General features: G+C 44.4%; 1 protein-coding gene and 1 long non-coding RNA gene across 4 annotated transcripts in view; both read right to left on the minus strand.

Moving 5' to 3' along the window:
• MLLT6 (MLLT6, PHD finger containing) overlaps window positions 1-17,060 on the minus strand; it is a 348,373-nt gene that overhangs the window by 249,598 nt on the left and 81,715 nt on the right. The window contains exon 1 of one of the 3 annotated variants that reach the window (XM_077459373.1): window positions 1,706-1,876. The exons of the other annotated variants lie outside the window; for them this stretch is intronic. Within the exon in view, the coding sequence (XP_077315499.1) occupies window positions 1,706-1,861 (156 nt within the window). The 5' untranslated portion in view covers window positions 1,862-1,876. Of the gene's footprint in view, window positions 1-1,705; window positions 1,877-17,060 lie in introns of those variants that run through there. 3 annotated transcript variants of the gene reach the window in all.
• On the minus strand, window positions 2,466-3,733 carry LOC143935473 (uncharacterized). Its single transcript, XR_013263526.1, has 2 exons — window positions 3,627-3,733; window positions 2,466-3,551 (listed from the first exon to the last, which is right to left on the minus strand). It is a non-coding gene; the product is annotated as an uncharacterized LOC143935473 (long non-coding RNA).

The raw sequence follows: 17,060 nt of genomic DNA on the forward strand, positions 1-17,060 counted from the left end.
ATGTTTTATGGGGGCACTGTGACAGATGTGTATAGAGACAGGGACAGTGGTGCTTGGTGTACTGTTTGTGGGGGATCTGTGACAGCTCTCTGTGTAAAATCATCCTTATACAGAGAGCTGTCACAGAGGCTGCAGATTCCCAGGCTTCAGATTCCCCTGCTTCCCCCCCCCCTTTCACTACTCTGTGGCGAGAACTGTCACAGATCTGTCAGAGACATTGTGATGGCTATGATTGGACACAGCCGTTACGTGATTGGGAGAGCCATTCACAGCCATTCATATCCCGATCTGTGTTCGGCTGGGTCCTGTGATCACAACCATCACAGGATTGGGCACTGAGGAAGTTCCTGAACGTCCAGTCAGAACGAGGAAAGGCCCATCCAGGCCATTTATGTACAGTGCCTGCCCCACTGATGGCATCTGTTACATGAAACATACATCGAGCAGAGGATATAGCGGTGCCATCAGCATGCCGACTGGGGTGCAGGACGATTGTATAGACTGAATTTGCTGAAGAAAACAGAATCATTGGTAGTAATTAGCATGGGTTTATGAAGGGTCATTCCTGCCAGACCAATCTGTGAACTTTCTATGAGGAAGTGAGCTGCCATCTAGATAGGGGCAGGCCAGTGGATGTGGTGTATCTGGATTTTGCAATACAGTTCTCCATAAACGCTAAGGCTATGTTTCCACTATTGCGTTCCCAAAGTCCAGCCATTTACACTGCGACTTTGCTATGCGATTTGTGTTGCGATTTGATGCGACTTTAAAAATGACTTTGATGTTCTGTGATTTAGTCATAGTGATGTAATTCCTTATCCTGCTTAGTTATTTCCCCTTCATCTTTCTTTGTCATGTGTTCTATGTTGTTTAGATGAAGAGGATAACCGGAGGAAGAGAAGGCATAGATTTTGGATCCATCCCATCTTCGCCCAAAGGGAAGGGAGAGGCCAGTTTTGGGTCCTTTACAATGACCTCCGTGCTCATGAAGACAAATTCTTCAACTACACACAGATGTCAACTAGAAGGTGAGAACATTTTTTGATGTGAACTTGCAAATGCTCCAAGATATATTTAGGAAAACGTGTATATGCCTGGTCAGTGTGACACTTTTTTTTTCTAACTTTTAGCTTTGAATAGCTAGAAGTGTTAACTCTAACTTGATCAAATTGTAAAAAAAAAAAAATGGAACAAAATGTTTTATTTTTACATAGTCAATGTAGATAATAGCCATACATTTTCTATTTACAGTTTTGATGAATTGTTGGCTTTGCTCTCTAGCCATCTAGAGCACCAAAACACAAGTTTCAGAAGGAGTATTCCAGCAGTTGAAAGACTCTATAACACTGAGGTAACTTTTCATACTTTTTCTTCTGCTTACCTCATATGTGGCATTTGGAAATCCACATCATTCCTTCATCCTATTTACATGAAGCAAAATAATAAATACTAGCACGTTATTGTGGGTGAGATTGTTTTTACAATATTAATTGTCCCTCTACAGCTTCCTTCAATTCCTCAGGCACCTCTTTCCAAGCTCATTTTTTGATCTAATATAGAAGTAGCTTATTGTTAATATGTATCATTCTAATAAACTGTATTGACTGTTCCATTTTAGGTACCTGGCAACTGGACATTCCTTTGCAAGTTTGCATTTTGAATTTTTGGTTGGCAAAACTACTGTCAGCAATATTGTCCACACTACCTGCAGAGACATCTGGAATGTCCTTAGGGATTTTGTCCTGAAGAAGCCCACTCGCGAAGATTGGTGCAAGATATCAGAAGTTTTCTGGAACCGATGCAATTTCCCGAATTCTGTCGGGACAATTGATTGAAAACATATGAGGGTAGTGATGCCCATCGGCAGTGGAACAAAATACTTTAACTACAAAAAATATTTTTCTTTTGTATTACTAGCAGTAGCTGATACCAATTATTGTTTACCTATATAGACATAGGATCGTATGGCAGCAGCCCAGACTCCAGTATTTTCCAAAGATCATCGTTTGGAAAAATGTTGAGGGGAAATGTCCTGGACCTGCCACAGGACTGTCCATTGCCAGGAACAGATGGGCCGCCAATGGCATTTGTGTATGTTGGGGATGAGGCCTTTGCTCTCAGTGAGCATTTATTAAGGCCTTACTCTAATAGGTGTCTGAGTGAAGAGAAGCGAATCTTCAATTACCGGTTAACGAGGGAAAGACGAGTGGTAGAATGTTCATTTGGCATTTTAGCAAACAAGTGGTGTTTGCTACATACACCAGTGAATTTAAAACTTAAAAATGCAATATCTGCCGTAAAAACTTAAAAACAACATGTGTGCGTCATAATTTTGTAAGAATTTGTGATGGCTATCTTTTTGAAGATTCCCTCAAGCACAATCTGGAAGGTGCACAATGGATTGCCAGTAGGGGCACCACCAATGGTGCCACTGTGCGTAAGGGATTAACGTAAACAGAATAATGTTCATGTAAACAGAATAATTTTTATTTTTCAAAATTTTCCGCAAGAATGCACCAAGTTTTTTTTGGGTACACTACACCATTTGTTGTTTTTTTTTATTTTAAACAACCAAAACAAAGAATAAAAAAATAACATGTATATCAATTTGAACAACACCAAAATAAAAGTCATACAAAAAATAAAATATATAATCATAATCTTTTTTTAACAGCAAAGTCTTTTTGCAAAAAGGAAAAAAATAAAAAATAATTGTTTCCATTAACTCAAACATTTTTGGGTTGCTGTTTTGGCAACCACAACAAAAAAACAAAAATTAACAAGTCTCAAAATAACAGCAAAAATAATCTAAAGTTACAATTACTGGTATGCTGGGGTTTCAGTGGTCCCATAAACTGAACTATCGGTTGGTCCAGGCCAATCCAGTGATGGTCCCGGGTAGTATTTCCCTTCAAGAAAAGGCAGAACCTGACTGGGTGTAGGCTGCCTAAGTTGGTGAGTGGTCGGGAGCCAAGGGTAGAGGTAGTGGGGGGCAGGAATTGGATGCAACATGCATGGCCTTGAGGGATTCAGCATATTACCATACTTGTCACAGTATGGCTGGTTTATTGGTGGAGCATACTGTACACTTTGAAAGTGAGGGTATTGTTGATAAGGGGGATATGAGGGGGGGGGGGGTTCATATATGCTGAGGATGTTGTTGGCTCCTCACCCACAAAGGATTGAGCAGTTGACATCAAAGCCATCCTGAGTGAATATTTTTTCTCTTGGGGGACCTGTTTACATATGCCTAAAATTACAGTGAGAAATGCTGTCTTCCCAGCTTGCTTGGGTTCAAGACTTTAAGATTTTATCCATGGGTTTCCCAGCCCTGGCAATTCCCCTTGAAGATCTTCGCAAAGGCTTAGAGAAATTGCTAGGCCCTAGGTTCAGCATCCTCCTCATTCATTGAGTTTGTTGCTGACCTTGATTCATCTATGAACAGTTCCTTGTCAACATTGTCTTGGAATTGTTCTTCCGCAGCAGCAGCTTCCTCTGACTCATCTTCCGGTGGCAAACCCTGTGTGCTGTCTTCTTAGCTTGCTTGGGTTCTGAAATAAAAAATTTTAAGTAAGCATTACAATTTGATATGTCAAAATCATAAAATATGCCTGCTGATAACTTACTCTCGCATTTCCAACAACTGTTTTAAAAAAAATCAAGATTCCCGGCATTGGCAATATGGGGCTAATCTTTTAGAGCCAGAACCACTCCTTCCTCCTTTTAATTTTCATAGGTACCAGTGTTAATAGTCTTTGAGACTTCTCCATCAAGTTTGTAATGAGTGTACTGCAAAACATAAAGTCAATACCAAGTTCAAAAAAATCATTCTTTATTAACTGCTTATAGGTCATTCATTTTCTAGGCCGCATAATTGATGTTGAAGGTGGGAAAACAACTGCTAGATATATTATCCATGACACCTGCATAATTTGTCATGTGCTAAAAGATGTCGACAGGGACATCTTTAATATTGTTTGGACCATGGGCAAATATTATTTGGTGGCACACACACACTCACAGATTTACTTTCCTGCAGCCACAGGTTGCACAAAAGAAACTAGCTAAATTCCAGCCTCAACAGAGTGTTGACAGGGGATTCCCTCCTGGCAAACCATTGTGATCTCCTGGCAGGAGAAGCAGTACCCACCAAGAAAAGTGCACATTGTTAACACACACCCATTGGTTGCTGAATATTTAAATAGGTGCAGTCGCAAAGTGCTAAGCAGCGTATATCAACCACTTACTTTTTGAAGACTGTTCTGTAGCTGACAAAGAGTCCCAGGTATATATGTGAGCCACTTCCAACCATGCTCTCTCCTTCTTTACATGATCTTGGTAACCTGGATCTCTGAGGTCGTATATTGCCAAATGTTGTCCTGCTGTCTTCCACATTCATGTACATCAATATAGGAAGTGTTGTATTTGGGAGAAGCAGAGATCATGTACTTCCATGGAAGTCGCAACAAAGTCGCAGTGTCAGACATGTACATGCAACTGCATTGCGACTTAATTCCTTTCTATGGAGAACAAGTCGTCCCGAAGAAGGAATAAAGTAGTGCAAGAACCTTTTTTTGGAGTCACTGCAACTTGAGTCGCACCAATTAGAACGGGGACCATTGAAATACATGACTTTTGACTTGTCATGCGACTTCACACGTGTCAATTCGCACAACAACTCGCAGTAGTGGAAACAGAGCCTTAATCTACAAACTGAGGTCTGTAGGCATGGACCATAGGGTTTGTTCTTGTATAGAAAAAAATGGTTAAAGGGGTGTGTTCAAAGGGTGGTAATAAAGAATGTGTACTCAGACTGGAGTGTTAAATGAGGAACCTCATCTGTCTTGGGACCAATTCTGTATAATTTATTCATAAATGATAGCAGTGGTCCCCAACCTTTGTGGCACTGGGGACCGGCGTTGTGGAAGAAAATTGTGCCAAGGCCAAGGGGGGTGTATGCAGCTTTTTTGCGGGAAATGGCAGGTGTTAGCGCTTCAATCATCATGGCACCATGGTTGATATGGTGTCAAGATGATTGAAGCGCATTATTTCTATTATTACTTTTTAATATAGAATGAACTAGTTCAACTCACCATAATGCAGAATGTGCCACCAGCTGCCATGTCACTTGCCACGTCGCCTGCCACCAGATGCACCTGGTTACTTGCCACATCGCCTGCCACCAGATGTAGTTTGTCACTTGCTACCATCTTCTGCCACCAGATGCAGCTTGTCAATTTCCACATTGCCTGCCACTAGATGAAGCTTGTCATTTGCCACGTCGCCTGCCACGAGATGTGGATTGTCACATGCCACTACATGAAGATTGTCACTGTAGTGGTGGCAGCACAGGCGTGCGCATTAGTTCATAGGCAGGCCTGGAGTAGTGAGTAGTAAGGGAGAACAATGATGATGGGGGCGGGCGGTGAGAGATGATCTCATCTCTCTGCTTGCTTGCCTCATCTCTAACAGTGTAGCAGCCCTGCTGTGAGGGCAGACAATGAGAGATGTCATCTCTCTGCTCGTTAGACAGTGCACTTCATTCCAGGGACATAGGGACACACCACTTCATTCCAGTGACATACCACTTCACTCCATGGACACTCCAATTCATTCCAGTGACACCCCCACTTCATTTCAAGGACACCCCACTTTATTCCAGGAAAACAGGGACATACCACTTCATTCCAGGGACACAACTCTTCATTCCAGGAAAATCCCACTTCATTCCAGGGACACCCCATTTCATTCAAGGGACACGCCACTTCATGCCAGGGAAACGCCACTTCATTCCAGGGACACACCACTTTATTCCAGGGACACTCCACTTCATCCTAGGGACACAGGGACACTCCACTTCATTCCAGGGACATACCACTTCATTCCAGGGACAAAGGATCAGTCCACTTCATTCCAGGAACACAACACTTCAGGTGTGAATGGTGCATGTCATGCTAAAATGCTCTTTTTGCCAAAAAATCAGGGTATCAGGGGAGCAGTGACAGCCCACGCTGGAGGCTACATTTGCAGGTAAGGACCTGGAGATGTTTGTTTGCGACCCCCCCCCCCCAAAAAATTTTTTTAGCACCAGCCGCCACTGTCTGCAGTGCTTACCACCTCATACCCAGCATGTCCACCACTAGCATCAATCCTTCCTGTACAACTCTAACTGGATAAATCAAATTGCTGGTATCACCAAGGCAAGATGAAAGGGAGCATACAGCCCTTGCTATATTGATATCCGACCCCTTAATCTTCAGCATTATGCTTTTAAATATCCTACCAAAACACCAGTTATTTACTTTAAGGTCATCACAGAGGACAAGGGGGACACTCTTTACGTCTGGAGGAAAATATCTCCAAATACGGAAAGGCTTCTTCACAGGAGGAGCTGTGAAAATGTGGAATAGGCTCCCTCAAGAGCTGGTTCTGGTCAGCTCAGTAGATTGTTTTAACAAAGACCTGCATTCTTTTCTAAATGTATATAACATAACTGGATACTAACATTCATAGGTAAAGATGATCTAGGGAATAACCAATTGCCTCTTGGTGGGATCAGGCAGGAATTCTTTCCCCTGTTGGAGCAAACTGAATCATGCTTTATTGGGGTTTTTGCCTTCCTCTGGATCAACTGTGGGTATAAGATTGCATATATAGGACTATATGTGTATGTGAATATATACACCCTATAGGGGTTATTTACTAAAGGAAAATCCACTTGAAAGTGCAATGAAAGTGCACTTGGAAGTAAAGTTGCTGTAGATTGGAGGGGGACATGCAAGGAAAATAAAAAACAGCATTTTAGCTTGCACATGATTGGATGATAAAATCAGCAGAGCTTCCACTCATTTCAGATCTACCCCTTATGCCCCATACACAAGATCAGAATTTTGGTTGGAAAAAGCTCTGATGTTTTTTCCGATGGAATTCGGCTCAAGCTGTCTTGCATACATACGGTCACACTAAATTCTGATGGTCAAGAATGTGGTGACGTACAACACGTACGAAGGGATTAGAAAAAGGAAGTTCAATAGCCAGTGTGCCACCCTTTGGGCTTCATCTGCTAATCTCATGTTTAGAAGTTTGGTGAGACGCGCGCTTTTCAGACTGGTTCAGATCGTTTTACTGGTGTTCAGTTTGTGCTTGTGGGTTTGTATCTGGGTTTAAGGGCGTGCAGTCAGTTCGTATCTGTTTTTTAGTGCATTCTTGTCCGCTTATTACTGATTTTCAGCTCACTCTTCACAGGCCTTGCTGTTCTCCAGTGCGTTCAGTTAGTTCGTTCTGACCAGCCGACGGTTTTGAAGCAATGTTGTGGTTGCATGCTCGTCGTAGAGCTTGTGCTGTGCGGGGGCTTGGTGTTGGGGTTCATACTTTCACCCAAGCCCAGTCCATGAACAGAGTGGGAAGGAGTTCATGGACTGAGAAATGATTACTCCAGCATGACCAATTCTCTCATATGCCTTTGCTGCGTGAAATCCAGGAGAATAACCCTGATGATTTCAGGGATTTTCTCCGGATGACGGGCCCCGTTTTTCACTGTCTGTTGGCTTTTCTGTCCCCTTATATTACGAAGCAGGAGACCTGCATGTGGAAAGCCATCCTTCTGGAGCAGAGGCTAGCTGCCACGTTGCGGTACTTGACGACTGGGAGAAGTCTGCAGGATCTCAAGTTCTCGACAGGCATCTCACCCCAGGCTCTGGGGATCATTATTCCACAGACCTGTTCTGCCATCATTCAGGTCCTGCAGAAGGACTATATTAGGGTAAGTTTTATCCTTTAGCATCACATCTATGTATTTAATGTTTGATAATGTATTGTATTTCTTTCATCATTCCCTAATGACCATGATTGTAATATGCTGTGAATGTCCTCTTTGTCCTCATGCATGCTGTAATCTTTTAATGCTCCTTTTTTGTCTTTCATGCATATTTGCCTTCACTAACTTCCCCAGCATGCTATCCTGGGCCCATACACTCTATAGCCTAGTCAATGTATTTTGTCAGCTAAATTGTAGTGCTTTACCCAAACCACCCCTAAAATGTGTACAAGTGTTATTTGTGTGCTTAAATTCATGCAGAGTGGCAGAGGCTTTTTGTTGGGGTCTCAAAATCATTTGGAACCCTCCCTCCCCCCCCCAACCGCTAAGTCAACCGATACCAATCCTATATCTGCTGACTTTGCCAAACCCATATACACTATACCTACTTCTTTTGTGGTCAGATTTATGGATGAATTCCCCAAAGCATTTAGTGCAAGGGTCTGCCTGAATACTTTCAAATGCTACTGGTTAAAGTTTTGTTCTCCTATTATCTTGATGGGTAATTGCAGAATGTAAAAATGTGCTTCCATTTGTACAGTGTGTACTTTTTATTTTGTATTATGACACTTCTTACCTGTCCAGTGGGCTGGCCATAGTGTAAGTAAGGAGGGGCTGGCCAAAGTAACACATTATGCATTCAGCTCTCAATGAAGTGGAGAGGGTTACCTGTCTAAAACATCCCCCCCATAAAAAATTTAAATGGGCCATCAGCGGGGTGAGGAATCTGATAAGTAGACCTTATATTTTAGTCTTTAAAGACTCCTTCAAATAATATGCTGATGTTGGCCAAGAATGTTTGTGTCTAATCTGCTTGCAATGTTATGTGCACAATGACAATTTTTTTTTTTCTGTTTTGACTCCAGTTTCCTTCAACGCCACAGGAATGGCCGACTGTGGCATCCCACTTTGCCAACCGTTGGGACTTTCACAACTGTGGAGGGGCAATTGATGGGAAACACATCCACATCATCCCACCACCCCATTCGGGATCATGCTATTTTAACTATAAGGTGTTTCATAGTATCGTGTTGATGGCGGTGGTGTCAGCGACATATGAGTTCCTCTATGTGGACGTGGGGAAGAATGGCTGGATGTCGGATGGTGATGTCTTTGCCCAGACCAAGTTCTACCGACGTCTCCAGAGTGGTGACTTGGGATTGCCACCTGCAGAAGAGAACGTGGAAGGACTCCGTTTGTTTTTATTGCTCATGAAGCATTTGGTCTGGGCGATCATATGATGAGGACATTCCCCCAGAGGACCCTCACCCCAGAGAAGAGGGTTTTTAATTACTGGCTGGATAATACCTTCGGGATAATAGGCAGCCGGTTCCAACTATTTCTAACGGCAGTAAATCTGGCAGAGTTCAAACTGAACCACATTGTTTTATGCTGCTGCATCCTGCACAACTTTTTAAAAAGAAATGCTCCAAGTTATGTAGCCTCAGTTGGGCCTGAGGCCGGACTTCATGAATCCACACTGACGGCCCTGGAAGCTGGTCGTCCTGGCTTGCCCCCCCCCCCCCCCCAAAGTGCTGTGAAGGGTGCCAGAAATATATTGAATATTTTATGGGTAGGGGGGCCATTGCTATGCCAGAACATTTTTAAATATATTCAAAATAAAATTGAAAAATTATATGATTAAATCTTGATTTTGATTTATGCTTGTGTTTCTTTTATCGGTCTGCTAGTGCACGTGTAGTGCCAAGTGGTTTGATCATTATTTAAATAACACCCATTGTCACTGTAAACACCAACTTAATACAAAAAGTGTTTTTGAGCACTGAAAGAAGAAGCCACACATTGTTGAGTAGAAAGCCCTTTACTTGTTTTTTTTTCTTTGATAAGGTCCAAATCCCGATTACAAGACATTATTTCCTGGATAAGCCGTTGTGCACTGTCACTGGTGAAATTACTTGATTTTGGTTCCACAACCTGCACATCACCTAAAATAAAAATACACCCCATGTATTATAAATATGCAGGCATACATCTAATACCTGAATCTGTGGTGTCCGGCACACCTCTCCTTCCTCCACATCCTGAGGTACCGCAATACTCTGCTCCCCTTCTTCTTCATGAGGTGTAGTGTCGCTGGTGTCCTCCGACAGACCCAGTCTTTTCTCCCCTATGAGAATGAAACAAAGGGTATACTTAGCACACAGATATTTGTGGCCAGAAATATGAATGTGAAACTTTGCTTGGAAGTGGGGTACAATTGTCTTCTTGGGCAGGGTTCCAAGTTAAAGACATGATTGATTCCCTTAACCAAGCTGGAATACTTACCTTTTTTGGACAAGTTTAACATGTGGAGACACCCCAAGTATCCACTGGGGCACCTGTGTGGGTCACCCCAAAAAAATGTGCTCTGGTGTCCCACACTAGTGCTCCTGATTCCAGATGTGTAAACAGCTGCTGAGTCCAGATGTGTATGAGTCCAGATGTGTAAACAGCTGCTGAGAGTTCTCTCCTTACATTCCACTGAATCAAGTTTGCAATTCATTCTAGTTTCAAAGACATCTAGACAACAATGTCCTAAACTTCTTTTAATACAAATTAGCATGACCAAATGTACTTAACCCTGTATCTGCCCAAAACAGTGTATTTAGTTGGCAAACGAACAATGTTTCTTATGACCGATTACCGTGCCCACAAACATTTTAGACTGTACAACAGTAAAGCACATGCAGCAGCATGCAAGTTAATAATCAAAATAGGAACACACGACAAGTACTTACTTTCTTGACCCTTCTGTACTGATCCTGCTCCCTTAATTTGAGGTCTGACCAGCGTTTCCTCAATTGCTCCTTGGATCATCGTGCCCCAAAATTCTGCTGCAGACTCTTCACAACTTTAGTTATGATTTTGGCCTTTCTCGCATTTGGGTTTAGGTACGGTCCATGCTTGCCCTCCTCAATATGTCGACCATCTTCACCATCTCACCAAAGGACATATATGATGCCTTAAATCTCCTCCTTGATCAGGACGTTCCGGGCTCCAGGCTTTCCTCTTCCTCCTAGTTACTGCTATTAAGGTCCTGCTGTGTCTCGGCCACGTCATCTCCCACTGCACCGAAAGAGACGGGGCGAAGAATATTCTATAAAAAACCGTCAGGGGCGGCGACCCAGGCAGAGTTTCACGCATGCACAGTGTATACAGTCAGGTCCATAAATATTGGGACATCGACACAATGCTTATCTTTTTGACAAAATGTGCTTTAACTGCAGTCTTTCAGCTTTGAGGGTATTTACAGCCAAATCAGGTGAACGGTGTAGGAATTACAGCAGTTTGTATATGTGCCTCCCAATGGGACAGATTAACAATCATCTATCAAACTTTCACTTTTTAATACTTGGTTGCAAATACTTTGCAGTCAATTACAGCCTGAAGTCGGGAGCACATAGACATCACCAGACGCTGGGTTTCTTCCCTGGTGATGCTCTGCCAGGTCTCTACTGCAACGGTCTTCAGTTTCTGCTTGTTCTTGGGGCATTTTCCCTTCAGTTATGTCTTCAGCAAGTGAAATGCATGCTCAATCTGATTAAGGTCAGGTGATTGACTTGGCCATTGCATAACATTTCACTTCTTTCCCTTAAACTCTTTTGTTGCTTTGGCAGTATGTTTCGGGTCATTGTCCATCTGCACTGTCAAGCGCTGTCCAATGAGTTCTGAAGTATTTTGCTGAATATGAGCAGATAATATTGCCCGAAACACTTCAGAACTCATCCTGCTGCTTTTGTCAGCAGTCACATCATCAATTAATACAAGAGAACCAGTTCCATTGGCAGCCATACATGCCCTCGTCATGACGCTACCACCACCATGCTTCACCGATGAGGTGGTATGCTTTGGATCATGAGCAGTTCATTTCCTTCTCCATACTCTTCTCTTCCCACCACTCTGGTACAAGTTGATCTTGGTGGTCCTTTGGTGTTGCTGAGCACACCGATAGGTGTGAGCATACTTGAAATGAACTCTAGACCGTTTATCTGCTCCTTGTAAATGGGATAATAAGAGGATAACACACACCTGGTCATGGAATAGCTGAGCAGCCAATTGTCCCATTACTGTTGGTCCCTTAAAAAATGTGAGGCACATATACAAACTGTTGTAATTCCTACACCGTTCACCTGATTTGGATGTTTATACCTTGAAATTGAAAGGTGAAAGTCTTTAGTTCACGCATTTCTTGTTTGTTTTCTTTTCAAATCCATTGTGGTGATGTATAGAGCCAAAAAGATTAGAATTGTGTCAATGTCCCAATATTTATGGACCTGACTGTATAAAGCGGAACACGCATGTGTCGTACGTACGATCTGTGAGTGGAGGACAACGTAGATATAGATTTAGGCCTATATTGGGTCAAGATTAGGAGAGTTTAGCCTGACATTAGGGTTTGTCTTGTGTTGTGTCTTGCAGAGAAAATTGATCTATTCAATGATGAGGACTTTACACCCATATTCATTGATATGTACAGGGAGCTGCCCTGTCTGTGGCAGATAAACCATAGAGGAAGGCAGCGCTGGATCAATTGGTGGAATTTGTGAAGCTGGTGATCCCCACGGCAGACATCCCCTATTTGAAGGCCCTAATTGGTGGCATGAGGAACACTTATAATAGGGACATCAAAAAGGTCCAGGATTCCCTGAGATCAGGAACTGCAGCAGATGACATTTATGTACCCATGCTGTTGTACTACGACAGACTGCATTTTCTGGCAGGCTAGACTGAACCCAGGCCAGCACTCTCCAGTCTCCCTTCAAGGCTTCCTCCCAATCCCAGCTGAGGCTTCTGACATCCAACCTGGACCTTCCAGGCAGCAACATGTGCAGGAGCCCAGCTTGAGCCAGGTATAGCATTCTTCAAAATATTTGTTTGTCAAATTAATGTTAAATATTTGTTAATTTTGATCACTAATTTCTGATTTCAAAAAGTGTTTTCCATATCAATAGACAGTAGTGGCCACAAATGATTGGGACAAGAATGAAAAATGTTGGGGTCACAATGTTAGTTTTTTTTCTATTTGTCAACATTCAATTTGCAACAGTCATGAGCTGAAAATTATGTGTGATTGATGAACCAAAAACTAAAACTATGTCCCTTTTTCATACACAGGAAAGCCTCAGGCAGGCCATGGAAAGTGGCAGCCAGGAGGTGGCCGGGCCCAGTAGCCTGCCCGAATCCCAGGTCCCTCCCCTCCACCTTCCACAAAAAAGTGCCAGGAAGAGGAGTAACCTGAAGGAGGCAGCAATTGACAAATTTCTGAAGGCTACTGCGGCCTTCAGAACCCCTGCCCCCAGTGTTCAAGAGGACTATGCCTCTACATGACAGCCTGCAAAATGCTGGCCATGGAGGAGGGCCAACGCCTCTTATGTGAGGAAGCCATCTTGCAAGCCCTAAATAAGGGGTTGAGGGGCGAACTCAAAGGCCAAACCCACATTTGTAAGTTCAACCATGGTCCTCCTCCTCCTCCAGGTCCTCCTCCTCCAGGTCCTGCCATACCTCCAACACCAAAGCCACATCCTGGAAGGAAGCATGTAAGGAAGACCAGAGAGTGATGGCCTGGGTTCAGTCTGGTCTGACAAAAGATGCAGGCTGTTTTATGACCACAGCCTGGGGTCAGATATGTCATCTGATGCTTTTGCTGATCTCTTGTAGTCTTGGACCGGATTGTGCTCACTATTATATGGACTCCTCAGACCACCAATTTTGACTGTATAATAAATGATGTGTGCCCTGGGGTACAAAGGCTTCGTACATGTCAGCAGATTCTCCAGCGTTGCCTTCCTCTTTATTTTGTTATGACCCAAAATAAATTGATATTTTGTTTTCAGAAATACTTGCCTTTGTGTTTTACTTCAAAAAGGACAGTTTGTTTGCGAGTAGGCAGGTACTTTTCAAAAATACAAAACACATTAACAAGGGACACCAACCAACCTCCTTGAGGTAAAAAAAATACAAGATAATAATGGTATTGTGTTAACTCGACACACAAAACGAGAAAGAATATTAAAGATCACTAGAAAAAAATTAAAAAAATGCATAAAAAAACACACAAAAAAAAAAAAAAAAAAAACAGTATTATGGAGATGTGACGAAAAACAAAATTTAATATTATTCATGCGATCATGAAAAATAATAAAAAATAAGTTTGTGAGAAGTGTGTGAATATGAGCAGCAAAACAACTTCATTCTTCTAGCAGTGCTTCCGTCTCGTAGTTGAATCTGAGCATGTGTGCGTTTTTGTGCGTCAGAATTGCATACACACGAACGGATTTTTGGATAGGAACTTTTCAGTGCAAAGTGGATTTTCCTTTCGTAAATAGCCCCCAGTATCTCACAAAAGTGAGTACACCCCTTACATTTTTGTAAATATTTTATTATATCATTTCATGTGACAATACAACACTGAAGAAATTACACTTTGCTACAATGTAAAGTAGTGAGTGTACAGCTTCTATAACAGTGTAAATGTGCTGTCCCCTCAAAATAACTCAACACACAGCCATTAGTGTCTAAACCACTGACAACAAAAGTGATTACACTCCTAAGTGAAAATGTCGAAATTGGGAACAAAGTGTCAATAATTTTTTGCGGCCACCATTATTTTCCAGCACTGCCTTAACAGTCTTGGGCATGGAGTTCACCAGAGCTTCGCAGGTTGCCACTGGAGTCCTCTTCCACATGTCCATGATGACATCACAGAGCTGGTGGATGTTAGAGACCTTGCTCTCCTCCACCTTCCGTTTGAGGATGCCCCACAGATGCTCAATAGGGTTTAGGTCTGGAGACATGCTTGGCCAGTCACTCACCTTCACCCTCAGCTTCCTTGGCAAGGTCGTCTTGGAGGTGTGTTTGGGGGTCACCTGCCCTGCGGCCCAGTCTCCAAAGGGAGTGGATCATTCTCTGCTTCAGTATGTCACAGTACATGTTGGCATCCATGGTTCCCTCAATGAACTGTAGCTCCCCAGTGCCGGCAGCACTCATGCAGCCCCAGACCATGACACTCCCACCACCATGTTTGACTGTAGGCAAGACAAACTTGTCTTTCTACTCCTCACCTGGTTGTCACCATCTGAACCAAATTTGTTTAACTTTGTTTAATCAGACCACATGATATGGTTATAGTAATCCATGTCCTTAGTCTGCTTGTCTTCAGCAATCTGTTTGCAGGCTTTCTTGTGCCTCATCTTTAGAAGAGGCTTCCTTCTGGGACAACAGCCATGCAAACCAATTTGATGAAGCGTACGGCATATGGTCTGACCCCCCCACCCCTCCAACCTCTGCAGCAATGCTGGCAGCACTCATACGTCTATTTCCCAAAGACAACCTCTGGATATGACGTTGAGCACATGTACTCAACTTCTTTGGTCGAGCATGATGAGGCCTGTTCTGAGTGGAACCTGTCCTGTTAAACCGCTGTATGGTCTTGACCACCGTGCTGCTGCTCAGTTTCAGGGGCTTGGCAATCTTCTTATAGCCTATGCCATCTTTATGTAGACCAACAATATTTTTTTTCAGATCCTTAGAGCCGGTTCACACAGCGGGCGATGCGAGGCGACACGACTCGCCTCGCCTCGCTCTCGCAAGTCGCCCCCGTTCTGTACAATGGAACCGTTCTGAGAGGAGCGACTCGAGTCGCTCCGACTCAGAAAAAAGGTTCCTGTACTACTTTTGGGCGACCTCGGGGCGACTTGCATTGACTTCTATACAGAAGTCATCTGCAAGTTGCCGCTGAGGTCGCGGCAGGTCGCGGTGAGGCAAGTCGGAGTCGCCTCGCCTGCAGTGTGAACCGGCCCTTAGAGAGTAATTTTCCATGAGGTGCCATGTCGAACTTTCAGTGACCAGTATGAGTGAGAGCGATACACCAAATTTAACACCTGCTCCCCATTCACACCTGAGACCTTGTAACACTAAAGCCGCGTACACACGTAGCCGTCTGTCCGACGTACTTAGTCTGGCGGACGTCCGCCAAACTGTCCGTCGGAATTTTCGAACGGGCTACTTGCCCACACACGGCACTTTTTCAGCGGACTAATACGGCGTACTAAGTCCGCTGTACTAAGTCCGCCGTACTTTAGAAATGAACAGACTCGTCCACACACGCGGAGGAAAGTCCGCTCATTTCGAGCGCGTCTCCAGGTAGGCGGGGCCCGCGAAGGAGACGTTGCTGGCCCCGCCGCCTGATATGGACTTAAAGGGGAACCCCAACGCCGAAAAAAATCGGCGTGGGGGTCCCCCCAAGTCCACAACAGACCCTTGTCCGAGCACGCTACCCGGCCGGCCAGGAAAGGGGGGCGAGCGAGCGCCCCCCCTCCTTAGCCGTACCAGGCCGCGTGCTCTCAACATGGGGGGTGCCTTGGGGAAGGGGGGGCCGCGCGGCCCACCCCCAAAGCACCTTGTCCCCATGTTGATGAGGACAAGGGCCTCTTCCCGACAACGCTGGCCGTTGGTTGTCGGGGTCTGCGGGCGGGGGCTCATCGGAATCCGGGAGCCCCCTTTAATAAGGGGCCCCCGGATACCGGCCCCCCACCCTATGTGAATGAGTATGGGGTACAATGTACCCCTACCCATTCACCTGTAAAATAAAAGTACAAAAAAAAAACACACGAGATAAAATACTTTATTGCACAGCTCCGGGGGTCTTCCGTCTTCGGGGGTCTTCTCGCCAGACTCCTCCGCTATCTTCTTGTAGCTCTTTTGCTAGCGGAGGAGTCCGGCTTTCTTCCTCGCCGCCGGCCTCTTCTCCCGACTTCGGGGGTCTTGTCCCCCTCTTCGGTTCTTCTGCCGGGCCACCGCGCCTTCTTATAGCTCTTTTACAGGCGGTGGCCCGGTCTTCTGTCGCCGCTGCCGCCTTCCGTTCTTCTTCTTCTTCTCCTTCTCCTAGAGATGTTGACTCGACGCTCTCTCCGGCCACAATGCCAGGGACGTGCTGTGCGGCCACTTATATAGGGACAAGGGGCGGTGTCACATGGCTTTATGTCACATGGGTTGGTGTCACATGGTGACCCCGCCCCCTTACGATGTCACAGTCCCCATGTGACATAAAGCCATGTGACCAACCCATGTGACATAAAGCCATGTGACACCGCCCCTTGTCCCTATATAAGTGGCCGCACAGCGCGTCCCTGGCATTGTGGCCGTAGAGAGCGTCGAGTCAACATCTCCAGAAGGAGAAGGAGAAGGAGAAGGAGAAGGAGAAGAAGGAGGAGAAGGAGAACGGAAGGCGGCAGCGGCGACAGAA

Source organism: Lithobates pipiens, unplaced genomic scaffold (assembly GCF_037356315.1).
Source record: "Lithobates pipiens isolate NorthernLeopardFrog02 unplaced genomic scaffold, aLitPip1_a1.2 Scaffold_28, whole genome shotgun sequence".
NCBI classification, from domain to species: Eukaryota; Metazoa; Chordata; class Amphibia; order Anura; family Ranidae; genus Lithobates; species Lithobates pipiens.